Below are 14,638 nucleotides of genomic sequence, written 5' to 3' on the forward strand. Positions count from 1 at the left end.
AATCCCAGGACCCTGGGATCATGACCTGAGCCGAAGGCAGATGTTTAATGACTGAGCCACCCAGGCACCCTGGCAGTCTTCTTTCTTGATGTAATTCTTTTTTTTTTTTTTTTTTTTTTTTTAAAGATTTTATTTATTTGACAGAGAGAGCACAAGCAGATGGAGAGAGAGGGAGAAGCAGGTTCCCTGCTGAGTAAGGAGCCTGATGTGGGACTCGATCCCAGGACCCTGGGATCATGACCTGGGCCGAAGGCAGCCGCTTAACCAACTGAGCCACCCAGGCGTCCCTTGATGTAATTCTTATGTTGGAAGATTTTTGATATCCTGATTTCATGTGGTCATGATGCATGCTTTTGATACCCTGCTCCTTTTTTCAATAAAATTTTATTGTATAAACATTTAACTTATAAACATGTTAGATGTTTATAAGTGAGATTTATGTACATTACAAAAATCTTTATCAGTTTGCACAGATAGGTAATATTGACTTTATAGAATCACTTATGGAATTTTCTTTTTCTATACCTTGAATTAATTTAAATCATTTGAGTTATCTATTTGTTAATGATTAGCTAACTATGTGAAACTATCAGTGCTGTATTACTGTTATCATTATTAGGATTGATGATAAGTATTCATTTGTCAAGTTGAGATTGATTTAAATTTTCGAGGTATCCTTGGTCAAATTTTTTAGTTCTATTTCATCAGAAATTGTACTTTATACAGATATAACAATACAGAAAGTTACCGATCCTCTCTATATTTTTAAACTTACTTTTAGAGTTTTACCACGTGTAATAAAAAAAAATAATAAATGTTTTCCCTATATATGTTTTATGACACCTTTCTCATTTGGGACATTGTATGTTTTTTCACTATTCCATGTTAATCAAATTTATGATTACTATGATGGTTATTTAAAATGTATTTTATTTTTATTTATATATATATTTTTTAATTTAAAATTTACTTAGTTAACATAAAGTGTAATACTGGTTTCTGGAGTAGAATTCAGTGATTCAGCATTTATATACAATACCCAATGTTCATCACAACAAGTGCCCTCCTTAATGCCCATCACCCATCTAGCCCATATCCCAGCCACCTCCCTCTATCAACCCTCAGTTTGTTCTCTATGGTTAAAAGACTCTTATGGTTTATTTCTCTCTTTCCATCCCCCTGGCCCCATCCCATATGTTTATCTGTTTTCCTTCTCACATTCCATATATGAGTAAGACCATGTGGTATTTGTCTTTCTCTGACTGACTTCTTTCACTTAGCATAGTATACTCTAGTTCCATCCATGTCATTGTGAATGGCAAGATTTCATCCTTTTTGATGGCTGAGTAATATTCCAGTGTGTGTGTGTGTGTGTGTGTGTGTGTGTGTGTGTACCACATATTCTTTATCATGGTGGTTTTTAAAATGGCTTTTTATTTTAAATTATGTATTATATAATGCCCCTCTTTATTCTGATGAGTATTCTTAAGTTTGTTTATTTTTATTTGTTTTTATTTTTTGTGCTGTTAAGTTAAATTCTACCTTTTCTGATATTAATATTGCCACCTCAGATTTACTTTTATTTGCATTTGCTGAAATTTTGCTTTTTATTTTTAATCTTTATTACACTCGCTAAGACTTGTTTTTATAAACAATACATTTTACATGCAGTCTTCAATTCCGATTTAATGGAATTAAGTTCATTCATAATAAGTATTTTAGTTGCTTCATTAAATTTTATGCTTTAGATCTACTTTTTAATTATTGATTGTTTCACTTTGTTTTTTTTCTTATATTTCCTCTTAGTTTTTTTTTTTCCTAGTTTGATTCTTTATTCTTTCGTTAGAATTTTCTGGTTAATTAAGAAGTTCTATTTTCTACTCTCCTACTCCATTAATGGTTATTACCATCCCTGTAACACTTACAAACAAATTTCTCAACCATTATGTGGAAGAAAGAGGACCCCCATGTCCCCAGTCCAACTGCTTTGTCCCCCTGCTGCATCTCTTCATGGGAAGAGAGGTTTTCAGATGCTTTACTTCCTCCCTCTTCCTCAATAGGTAAGACCATTAGAATGCTTCATTTGCCTTCTCTCTCTGCCGCCCCCCCCCCATTCCTATGCTTTGTAGAGGCCATTCAGTTCTTTAGTTTCAGACTATGACATGTTTTCTCTTTTCAGACTGGCTTCTCTATGTCAGTAATCTATATTGAACACTTGTGATGAATGTGTGCTGGTGTGGATGGTGGTTGCTGATCCCAATCACACTCCCACACATTTTTTAAGTTCTGCCAGGGCTTAGTTGTACACTTCGGATATGTCAGAGGAGACAGCATGTGCAGTTCCATTGTTCAACATCAGTTGCAATGGAAACATGTTGGCTGGTATTGGGCCTGAAAGCCTGAGGAGCCTGACAATCCCTGGCACAAAGTTTCTCAGCTTGTGGTCCACATCGAATGGTACAGAAAGATGAAGAACAGTAAACACTGAAAAATGTCCATTCAATTAAGCAATTGGAACAATGTTGTTTCTAGGAGATTCGTTTAGTGGAATGATAGGGATTCTGTGTGAGGAATGCAGGAAGGCGTGACAGTGCAGCTGGCTGCCACTGGAGGCACTGTTGAGCTGCAGTTGAACAGACACAGGAAGGCATGAAAGTGCAGCTTGCTGCCACTGGAGACAGTGTGAGCTCCAGTTGGAAAGATGCAGGAAGTTGTGACAGTTGTGCAGCTTGCAGCCACTGGAGGTATGGTGAGCTGCAGTGCGAGAGATGCAAGAAGACATGCCAGTATATCTTGCTGCCACAGGAGGAAGTGGTGAGCTACAGTGCACCACAGAACAGGAAGCCGTGACAGTGCAGCTTGCCACCACTGGAGGCAGGGGTGAGCTACAGTGCGAGAGACTTGGAAGACGTGCCAGTGCCACTTGCGTCCATAGGAGGCAGTGGTGAGCTGCACTCAGCCACTGGAATTGCCAGTGGAGCTTGCTGCCACTGGAGGCAGTGGTGTGCTTCAGTGAGCTATAGAACAGGAAGCCATGACAGTGCAGCTTCCTACCACCAGAGGCAGTGGTGTGCTGCAGTGAGCCATAGAACAGGAAGCCGTGACAGTGCAGCTTGCCGCTACTGGAGGCAATGTTGAGTTGCAGTGAACCATATAACAGGAAGCCATTACAGTGCTGCTTGCCACCACTGGAGGTAGTGTTGAGGTGTAGTGCATGAGGAGCTGGAAAACGTGACAGTACGGCTTGCTGCCACTGGATGAAGTGGTGAGCTGCAGTGTGAGAGATGCTGGAAGCCATGCCAGTGCTGCTTGCAGCCACTGGAGGCAGTGCTGAGCTTCAGTGTCCACGGAACAGGGAGCTGTGACAGAGCAGATTGCTGCCACTGGAGGCAGTGTTGAGCTGCAGTGCGAGAGACTCTGGAAATCATGTCACTGCAGCCTGCTGCCACTGGAGGCAGTGGGAGCTCCAGTGGCCATATAACAGGAAGCCGTGACAGTGTAGCTTGCTTCCAGGGCAGGCAGTGGTGGATGCAGTGAGAGAGATGCTGGAAGACCTGCCTGTGCTGCTTTTTGCCACTGGGGCAGTGGTGTGCTGCAGTGAACCATAGACCAGGAAGCCATGACAGTGCATTTTGTCACCACTAGAAGCACTGTTGAGCTGCAGGGTGAGAGATGCTGGAAGATGTGGCAGTGCAGCTTGCTGCCACTGGAGGCATGGTGAGCTGCAGTGAGCCAAAACAGGAAACCCAGCCTATGCCCCTTCCTGCCACTGGAGGCAGTGGTGAGCAGCAATTTGGTGAGAGGCAGGAAGTTGTGACAATGCCGCCTGCTGCCACAGGATGTGGTGGTGAGCTGCAGTTGGCTGTAAACAGAGCATCCTAGCTGGTGCAGACAAGCCTGGTTGCTCCACGTTTTTGTTCTCTACCATTTCTATGGATAGGCCTTTGTATTAACTAATTTTACTATGAGCCTCTTTTGAAGCTTATTCTGGTATTTCACTTAATAATTCTAGACCAATATTTCGAGTTATTCTGTAAAAGGGATAATGTAGTGAATATTTGTGTGATAGCTATGTGCCAAAATGTGTTCTGTGCTTTATAAACATTATATTATTTACTTCTCATTAGAACTCTATGAAGTTACTATTGTAATCTCATTTTAAAATGAAGAAACCGAAGTTAACACATGGACGAATTTGTGGACTTAAAACTTGGCAAATTTGGAATTTGAAGACAGTTTTGTTATTATCAAGACTGGGTATGTTAATCATGGACTGGTTCTCTAACTTCTATAGCTGATTCTTATTTTTGTGGTAATTATATTCTCTCTGTAAAGTTGCTGTGAACACTGAACTGGCTAATTCTGAATTACCCTCTTGCTCTAGGTGAAATTCAGGGCTGGGTTTCTGCTTACATTTTTATCAACTGCTCAATATATAACTTTGTTTTCAGTGTTCATGGCGTAAAGACAGCTTATTTAATAGGTATGGCTTATGAACATTGAACTTGTAGCCAACAGCAGCACTATAACTCATGGCTGAACAAAGCTTATCTGACACATGTACTTTTTCTGTGGGGCACATCACAGCCTTCTTGCACTAAGGAACATCAGGCAGCACTTCTGCACTGTACTTGGGGCCATTTTAAACTGTGAAATCACCAACACCCCCACCCCAAAATTGCAAAGTATGTGGCATTACAATATACCATGTAAAGGACTTACGTTTATAGTATGGGAACTGAAAAAGAGGGAGATCTTCATCTTGTTCAACACCCCCGAGAACATGCCCATCACAGATTCAGATGTCCACACCTGACTGGGAAGGTGCTCTTGGTGCTGATTTGGGGGACACAAATACATATGAGAGAGCAGGCCATTTCACAAATACTGAATCCACAAGTAATGAGGATCGACTATTCTGATCTCTACTGTGGTGATCTGTGGTGTTTTATTTCCATTTGATACTGTTTAATACATTTCACAATGCCAGGGATTATGAATAAAATGACAATTTTTTATTCATTCGTTCATGTCTTCATGTATTTTTATTATGCTTTCACTAATCTTTCATGAAACAGCTAATGTGCATGGGAAACAAAGGTGAACAACATATATTACCTGCCCTGGCCACTATTTACTTCCAGCTTGTAGTCTAGTAAAGAAGAAAGCTAAATGCAAGAATGTGTAAATCCTTAAATAGAAGCCACAAAGACTATGATTTATCTTGATAAATCGCGCTGGATAGAATACCATTTCTTTTGTAGGAAAATGAATTGCTAATCCTCAAGAAGCCTTGGAAGATATGGGGTAAGACAATATTTTGAGTTAGGTTCAAGAGACACTGTTGTTAAAGGCTCCTTGGATGCAAGTTGTGTAAGGTGCCCCAGATGGGCTTGGGAGCTAATACTCAGGTAATGATACTGCACTCTGGCTTGTGAAGTATCCTAGCAACATGGGGGCCTATGGGAATGTGTGCTTCCCTTACAAGTGGAATTAATGATACAAAGTGGGGTGTATATGTGACCAAAACAACAATGATATAGATGGTCATCAGGCTTGAGCTTGACATTAGTCCCCCTGAACTGTCCCTTAATCAATTCTGAGAGTTGGCAAGGTGTGTTCAAGAATGGGTTTCTCTGGTCCTTCCTGCCCAGTGTCCTCCTTGTGCCTTCATGATCCTGCTCTGTGACAGTGCCAACTGCCTCCCTCTGCTTAGCCATTGTTTGCATGGTTGGCATCTCTTTCCCTACCCTGGCTGTGAGGAAGGTGACTGCTGGCCCCTGTAATTGCTCTTTGTAAGCAAGGGAACAGGCCATTCCAGAATCCTCCTTTGTGCCACTTAGATCAAGTTGTAGCTTATAGGAGAATCTGCTGTAGCCTTAATTTAATGGGAGATAAAGATGATGCAGATAACTATTTGCTCTCATACTGTCCCCCATGTACCTGAGTGTCTTTGTCCTTGGTAATTTGCCTGGCCAGGTAATTTGCCTGGTATACCCATCTCATCTGGGACTGCTCGTGACTTTTTCACACCTCCCAGTCTAGGCCAAACTGACCTCAGCACACCAAGGGAGGTAGAAATATATTTTTCCTGCTAATATCACACCATATTTTGGAGGCCTCATTTTCTGGCCCAAGATTAATCTCTTCCCAGGATGATTAGCAGTACAACATCTACTACCCACAAACGATCTTTGCTTTCACCATGGAATTTTATTCTGGACCTGTGGACTCAACAAGACAATAAAATCTATTTTGACAAAAATGTTTGTCAACTATCTCTCAAAGTTAAGAAGATTCACACTTTCAATGGTAAACTTGACTCCTCTCTGAAGTGGTGTGTTCCCATCAGTTTCATGTCTGGAGCAGCCTTGCTGCAAGTCAGGGTCATGAAATGAATGTCAACAATCTTGAACTTCCTTTGGTTTGGATTATATCCAAGTTGTTCTGTTCAAGATGATTAGTGTCCCTTATATCAACCACAAAAACAGCTGTGAGAAAAAACAGCATATGTGAAATTGACGGGAGAGTACAAAATATCCAAGACATGTGTTCCTCAACGCAGACTTTGACAATGAGACTCCTCATAGGTGTGTTGTGCAGGGGTAAGGTGGAGTCCACCCTCCAGGTTCTCAGTTGTGGAGAACTCTCCTAGGTGCTGAAATTTTAACATGTGGTGGCTTGCATGTCCTTAATTTCAATTCTCTGCTATTCCGAAATACACCCATTTTAGCTGCTAAAAATAACTTTTTAAGGTTAACAACATTTATAATACATCTTGGGTGTGTACTACTTACAAAGCAGTAGATGTGCTGGGCAGACGTCCCACTCAGAGGATATTGAAAGGCCATATAACCGTTTATGTTATGGACAGAGAACAATTTCCCAACTTAGGTTCAACTGCTTGCCGCTTGAAAATTAATACTCAGAGACAAGTGATGGTGGGAAAGGAAAGCCAGCAACTTGGGAAGATGGTGAACTAATATCTCAAAGACCATCTTTCCTGTCCAGGTGAGACCAGGGGCTATAAAGGGGAAGGCATGGAGAAAGGGAGGGGGATACATGTGGGAGGAGCAGGTGCCTAGCCCGTGACTCATATGTGGACATGACCCTGAACAGACTTGCTGGACTCTGTGGCAGCTGTTTTTGAATGCGGTCAGGCCTTATCTTTGGGAAAGTCTGGTCCTTCACTCCTAAAATGCCAGTGGTCTGCAAATCTCAAGGAAAGTAGACTATTTCTGCTACAGACTTAGGTCAGCAAGCAAGAAGCACATAAGCTTGAAACCAGTTAACTCTTAAGACAGGTTGGATTGCTGTGACATTTGGACATTGTAGTGAAATGCCAGCTTCCCTCCACTAAAAGAAGGCCCAGTTCTGGCAACCTCTGACCGTCTACATAAAACGCTCCTCTGAAGGGTTGTCTCTACAGAAATACAGTTGACTCTTGAACAACACGGATCCACTTACATGCAGACTTTTTTTTTTTTTATAAATACAGTCCAGTACTGTAAATGTGTTTTGTCTTCCTTTTCTTAACATTTTTCTTTCTTTTAGCTTACTTTATTGTAAGAAACTGTGTATAATACACATAACATACAGAATATGTGCTAATAAACTGTTTATGTTACTGGTAAAGCTTTCGGTCAGCAGTAAGCTATTCGTAGTTAAGTTTCTGGGGAGCCAAATTTATATGTGGGTTTTCAGCTGCAGGGAGTTGGTGCTCCATGATGATCCAAGGGTCAGCTGTATTGTCTGGCATGGTGATTGAGCTTAGAGGCAGCATGATAGGGAGTGAGTTCAGAGCAGGGTTCTGGGAGGACCAGTTTTAGTGGTGGTAGAGGGATACTTCAGAGAACTCTGGGGAGTTTTGTGATGAGTTTGGTGGAAGAGACTGGGGATTGGGAATGAGCTGCTGGGGGAGAGCATCAGTCCCTGTGTGGATGGAAAGGCACGTTCCCATTTGATTCTTGGTTTCTGCTCCATTTCTGGTCAAGCCAACAGCTCAGGAAACTCCTCTGGAAAGAGACAAGTGTCTCAGGAGGCTGGTCTTTCTTGTGCATTTAGGGCTGCTCTCCAGAAAATCTGTAATTGGCTCTCAGGGGCTTGCCTCTCCCCTCTGGGCAATTGTCAGCTTCCCTGTGATAAAGGAAGGACCTACGAGGAAAGGTCACAGGAGTCTGGGTGCTGGCAGAAGAGACGGAGAGTGGAGGAGAGAATGGGTCTAGGGTGCTGAGAGTGACTGGTGAGCTGTTGCTAATCAGTGCCCTGCATGACATCAGCTTGAACTCACAGAGGGAGAGCAATGAAGGCAGGAAATGTCAATATTCTGAAGCCTTCAGCCCACCTTGGCACATATTCTCCTACTCACGGTTTTCCTTTAGGATTGCTATTTCAGGTGAGTTTCCTATTTTTGTATAATTCTTTGCAGCTTAGTTCACAGATCCTTTTAGAAATCTAAAGAATTGGTCTTTGCAGAGTTTTCTCCTCTAATCAGTAACACATTTCCTTTAACTCAGAGAGTCAAAAAGTCTCTTTTTCAAAAGTTTTTAAGGAAATTCTACAGTGTTCCTCCAGAATCCTATTGTTGCCACTTCTATCACTGGGACCTTAAGAAGCTGGTTTTCAATCTCCCTTCTGTACCCTGTTCATTTCCTTGTCTCCTGGAGGTGGACCGTAGATCTTCATGAAGCAGCCTCAGTTGGAGTAGGACACCTTCACACCAATTTCCCTCATGATGGATATTTATCCTCTTTCTCATGGGATAACAGATCTGGGATATGCCTAATGTCATTATGTTTTCTTTAAAAAAATTTAGTATATTTTCTACTTTATTACAGAGTAAATGCCAAAGAAGACTAAAGAGAGTTAAATTAAGAATTCAAACTAAATGAAAATTTATTTATTGTTTTCTGTTTATAAAAATAACATGTTTACCAGATGTTACAAAATATATGGGAATAAATTTTCTTCATTTTCCAAAGAAAAATTAAAATTCATAGTTTGTATTTCCATCAATGGTGATATTTTTAACTGAGGACCCCCTGCTATGACTTTTATCTGTACAGGATTGAGCCTGTGATTGGGTGTTTTTCAGAAAATGGATATTTTGCACTATTTTCACTTCCCTCCCTTTTAGAATGGGGTCTTCAAGCACAAAATTCAACTCCTTCCCTACTTGATGGCCCCTCTCTGTTTCTGGGGCATAGTGGCCTCTCCTCCAGTGACCCTGCACACACCCCATACCTCTTTGCTTTCCTTCACTCCCTTCACTCCTTGAAAAACAGGTCTGGGATGCAGTGGTCTGAAAGGCGAGGGTTATCTTACAATATAAAACTAGTTTTCACAAGAATGAACTTTTAAAAAAACTCCCAAGAACAATCTGATTTGGGAGATAGAATACAACCATATTTCCAGAAGCTCTGCTAGTGGATTCTGAGACCATACACACAGTAATTGAAATTAGATATTCCACTGGGGATGGAAACTGAGGTTGACTAGCTCATGTATAGGTGGATGACACCACCTTGGCCTTTTGAAAATGGCTTAATACCCCAAGCTCCCCTAACATTTATGTTTCACCCTTTGTTTCCATTCTCATCTCTTGTTTTTCTGACCACATCCCTGGATAGGTTGGCATTGTTTAGCATTTATTCAGTGGCATAATGAAGGTCAGTGGTGTTTGGGACATTGTAATGTGTTTGTTCTCCTCATATTGTGTGTGTGTATGTGGGGGGGGGCTGGGTTTTGCCAAGACTGAGGTCTTAATGGTGCCCTAGAGATTGCCACCCAAGGACATATGCCTCTGACTGCTGATGCTCTTGTACTTGGAGGTCAATGGGACTTCATTTCCTTTGGTTCACCTGACTTGCTCTCATCCTCACTCTGCATTCCCTGAAATCCATTTCCTGAAATCCTGGTTCCTCTCCAGGATAGTTGGAGTTAGGGAAATAAAACATTGCTCCCTTCATGAACAAAGTCATGAGATGGATTTCAATAGGCACACATGAATTTCACAACAAAATCATTAATTTTATGTTTGTCCTCATCTTGCTGTTTTCCACTCCACCTCTTTCTGGTTTCAGCCAGCTGAATGCTGCCACAAGAAAGAAGGATTCCACTTCATTTATGACCTGGAGAGTGAATAAGTGGAATCTATAGGTATGAAAATCTTGGTTCACTATAGGGATAAGTGGCTGTGTCAGTATGATCCACTTTTGGCACTGATTCTTGGGGTGATGGTGAGCTATTTATGACTGGAGGTTCTGGACTGGTTTGCATTCCTTCCTCTCCTGGGAGAGCAATGGTGTAGAAAGGACCCACCCCTCAGATTGGGTTTGGGTTGCATAAATGATCTAGGGGCTACAGGAGGTCCTCAAAGGAAAGCCAAATTCATACCACAAGGAAGAACACTGAGGTATAGAATATGGAATAGGACAGTAACAAAACTTCTGGGATTTCTAGGTCCATGGAGTGCAGAAGCCCCACTTCACATGGGCTTTAATTGTGGTACAGGTGGTTTTAAACATCAGTGTTGGGCGCCTGGGTGGCTCAGTCGGTTAAGCGACTGCCTTCGGCTCAGGTCATGATCCTGGAGTCCCGGGATCGAGTCCCGCATGGGGCTCCCTGCTCAGCAGGGAGTCTGCTTCTCCCTCTGACCCTCCTCCCTCTTGTGCTCTCTGTCTCTCATTCTCTCTCTCGCAAATAAATAAATAAAATCTTAAAAAAAAAAAAATAAACATCAGTGTTTATTAGCCTTCATCTTTGTTTAGAACTTTCCTGAGTGTGGTGGATATAAATTGTAATCTCTGTGATAGAGGAACTAGCAGTCTTTCCAAGGAAGAGAAAGTGCAAACAACAGAATAATAAATGATCACTTCAAGGCAGTGCACCTGCTCCCCAGGTTCCAGCTGTGTGGAATCTTCCTTCTTCCATTCTGGTTACCTTGGGCCCAGCTTCCTCAATACCATCCAAGTGCAGGTGGACCCCATCTTCCCAGTTTCTAAAAGCCTCAGGTGTGCCCTGGTGCCTATAGGATAGAGCTCCAGTTCCTCCTTGTGACAGGACAGGACCCCTGTGCTCTGGTCCTGGACCACCCCTCCATCCTTACCTTCCATGTTCTTTGCCTCAATCCTAATGCTTCTCCAGAAGTGAAATTCTTTTAATTGTCCTTGGCTACTTTCCCCCTGACTCCCCCTTCCCCTCTTCATATTCTATGTGGTTTCTGGCCTCAGTTTCTACTGCTCATTTTCCTTTTACCTGAAATGTCCTCACCTCCATATCTTCTGTTTTCCACAGCCATCACATCAGTCCAGGGTCACTTCCTCCCAGGAGTGTTTCTTACAGGTTAGATCCATGAGCTCTCTTTTAGTGTATTGCAATTATTTGTTGATGTGTCCATTTTCTACATAAGATTGTAAGCTCCATGAGCATATGGACCGGTTTCATTTGACCTAGAATACTCAGCACCTGGCATAATATCTTCTATACACTATATACTTAGTGCATGATTGCTCAAGAAGTAAAGGGCTCTACTGGTCAAGGAGGTTTTATGGAGAAGATGAAATGTAAACTGGACCTTCGAATATTTCATAGTCAGAGCAGGCAGGGGAATGGGACCCTGGATTCTATGAAAAAGGCAGATGTGGCCTCGGGCATGAAGTACAAAATAGCGTGAAGTGAAGTCTCCCACCCACCTTTGGCTCTCAGCCATCCAGGTCCACCTCTTAGGCAACTGATGTTTTAGCCTCTCTGTATTAAAGAGAGCTTATATTTTATGTGATAATAAACAGAATATATGCTTATCAATCCTGCAGCCTAAAAAATAACATTGTTAGGATTTGGTATGCGTGTGTGTGTGTGTGTGTGTGTGTGTGTATAAATGAATATAAGGGGTTTGTTTCTGTATCTTTCCGTTATGCTCCCAATCATTTGATGTACTCTTACTGTTTTCAATATAAAACCCCACACATCACTTTGGATAGCATAGGAGATTTTTCTTGTAGGTACACAGACCCATTTTTAGATCTTCAAAATTCAGTGACATGTCTTTGCTTTCATGGATGCCTCCCCTGCTTGGAACGCCCTGCCCACTCTCCTGCCTGTTGCCTGGCCAGCTCTTCCCTGTCCTGCAAAACTGAGCCTACAAACTATCTTCCCTGACCAGATTCTCACACCTCCTCTACTCCTCTGCATTTGGTCTCTGTTCCCACAGTACCTATACTTCCCGGCACTATCATTGATCACATTTCCACTATAAAATCTTGAATGACTTGATGAAACAAGCATTTAAAGAAGAATCTCTTGCTAAGGGAGAGGGAAAATTGGGGACTAGCAGGCCACACAGAGGTAACTGTGCTGAGATGGTCATGAAGGGGCTTTGAAGTGAGTGGTGTGTAAGGAGGAGGGAATGTGTGAGGGACATCACTGACTGGGGGTGGGGAACAGGAGAGGAAATTCAGATGAAAATGACTATGATATGGTAAGCTCAGTATCAAAGCAGAATTTTGTACCACTCACTTGTTTGGTTGTGGTTGGGAAGGATAGAGGAATTTGTGTTTGATCATGCTGATTTTGAGCTGAGAGTAGGGTGTGTCTAGCAGGCATTTGGAGGGTGTTGTTCAGGAGGAAGGCTGTGTGGGTGGTTCTACAGATTAGGATGGTGGATTCACTGTGTCACAGAAACACTGGGTTGAATTAATAGGGTGGAGGGCTCTGAAGACTGCACTGGTGTTTGGATGAACTCTCTGGAGCCATGGAGAACATGCACAATTAAGGACAGCTCCAGGAACAGGAGTTGGACAAGGAGTAAGCCACTACAAAGAGGGACAGGTGAGGACGTGCAAGGGACTTTTGTTCTGGAGACTCACTCTCATCATTTTCATTTTAGCCCTAGTTTTCTTGGAGTTGGTGTAGGAGAAGAGATGCACCAGAATATCTCCCTTAATCTCTGCCAGAGAGCAGCTTGGATGATCCCCATGGAAATGGTCGCTCTAGAAAACCAAACTATCACAGAATTTGTCCTCCTTGGTTTCCATGACATAGCTGAGCTGCATCTCCTTTTCTTTATTGTGTTCACTGTCATCTACGTCTCCACTGTTGTGGGGAATATGCTAATCATTGTGGTGGTGGTTAGCTCGCAGAGTCTCCACACACCCATGTATTTCTTCCTGGCTAACCTGTCTTTCCTGGAGATCCTCTACACCTCCACGGTGGTGCCAAAAATGCTGCAGGGCTTCTTGCAGGAGGCAGCCATCTCTGTGGCCGGATGCCTGCTCCAGTTCTTTATCTTCGGCTCTCTAGCCACGGCTGAATGCTTCATGCTGGCCATCATGGCCTATGATCGCTACCTGGCGATCTGTTATCCACTCCACTACCCCGTCCTGATGGGGCCCAGAGGGTGTTTGGGGCTGGTGCTCATTGCTTGGCTTTCTGGCTTTATGGTAGATGGACTGGTTGTGGCCCTAATGGGCCAACTGAGGTTCTGTGGCCCCAGCCACATTGACCACTTTTACTGTGACTTCATGCCTTTGATGGGCCTGGCCTGCTCGGATCCCAGCATCACCCAGATGACAACATTCATTCTTTCTGTGGTCTGCCTCACTGCCCCCTTTGGACTGATTCTGACATCCTATGCCCGGATCATGGTAGTTGTGCTAAGGGTCCCTATGGGGAACCAGAGGCGAAAGGCTTTCTCCACCTGCTCCTCCCACCTGGCAGTTGTGTCCACCTTCTATGGAACTCTCATGGTTTTGTACATTGCACCCTCTGCCATCCACTCCCAGCTCCTCTCCAAGGTCTTTGCCCTGCTCTACACTGTGGTCACCCCTCTTCTCAATCCTGTGATCTACACCCTGAGGAATAAGGAGATTCATCATGCATTGCAAAGGCTTCTGTATATTAAGCACACCAAAACACCTGATTGAAGGAGAATGGTGGTGAATATTTTATTTGGACTTTGGATGTCTCCATTGGGGTGTCTTTCAGGACTTGTTGGGGAGGAAGAACTTTGTTCTATTTTGACTTTTCCCTTTGTAAAACATTCTATGGTTACTCAAAAAAGGATCAACAATTTTCAAGCTAACTTAAAATTTACTTTTATCTTTTATTATTCTTTTTAAAATAGTCTATGTATATTTAATAGAAAAAATAGATACACAAAAGTAGCAACAGAAAGCTGACCTGGAAATATTGGCTACTAGTATTGTGTGTGGATTGTGAAACTTTGTAATCTGGTTTTCCACTGGACACTGTGTCTTAAACATTATTCTATTTCAATAAGTATGTACTTATATACTCTTTTGGGTTTTTTAGAATGGCTAAACATGATTTGTTTAAATAATGTACAATTGTGGGATCTTTTTAGTTGTATGCAATTCTTTCACCATATGAATATAGTTTACATCCAGATTTTACTTCAATAAATCTTTAGAACTTCAATTGCCTGGTCTAAGGCTCTACAATATTTTTTAAAACTTAAAGATGAATGCATTTTCTTTCTTTCTTTCTTTTTTTTAAAGATTTTATTTATTTCACAGAGAGAGACACAGTGAGAGAGGGAACACAAGCAGGGGGAGTGGGAGAGGGAGAAGCAGGCTTCCTGCCAAGCAGGGAGCCCAATGCGGGGCTCGATCCCAGGATC

The 14,638-nt window shown here is 42.4% G+C and overlaps 1 protein-coding gene across 1 annotated transcript; it reads left to right on the plus strand.

Moving 5' to 3' along the window:
* The first annotated feature begins 12,974 nt into the window (after positions 1 to 12,974).
* OR11A1 (olfactory receptor family 11 subfamily A member 1) lies at positions 12,975 to 13,922 on the plus strand. Its single transcript, XM_036117509.2, has one exon. It carries the CDS (start codon positions 12,975 to 12,977, stop codon positions 13,920 to 13,922), a length of 948 nt encoding a protein of 315 aa, XP_035973402.2.
* Positions 13,923 to 14,638: the final 716 nt, after the last annotated feature.

The sequence above is a fragment of the Halichoerus grypus genome, chromosome 3 (assembly GCF_964656455.1).
Source record: "Halichoerus grypus chromosome 3, mHalGry1.hap1.1, whole genome shotgun sequence".
Taxonomy (NCBI): domain Eukaryota; kingdom Metazoa; phylum Chordata; class Mammalia; order Carnivora; family Phocidae; genus Halichoerus; species Halichoerus grypus.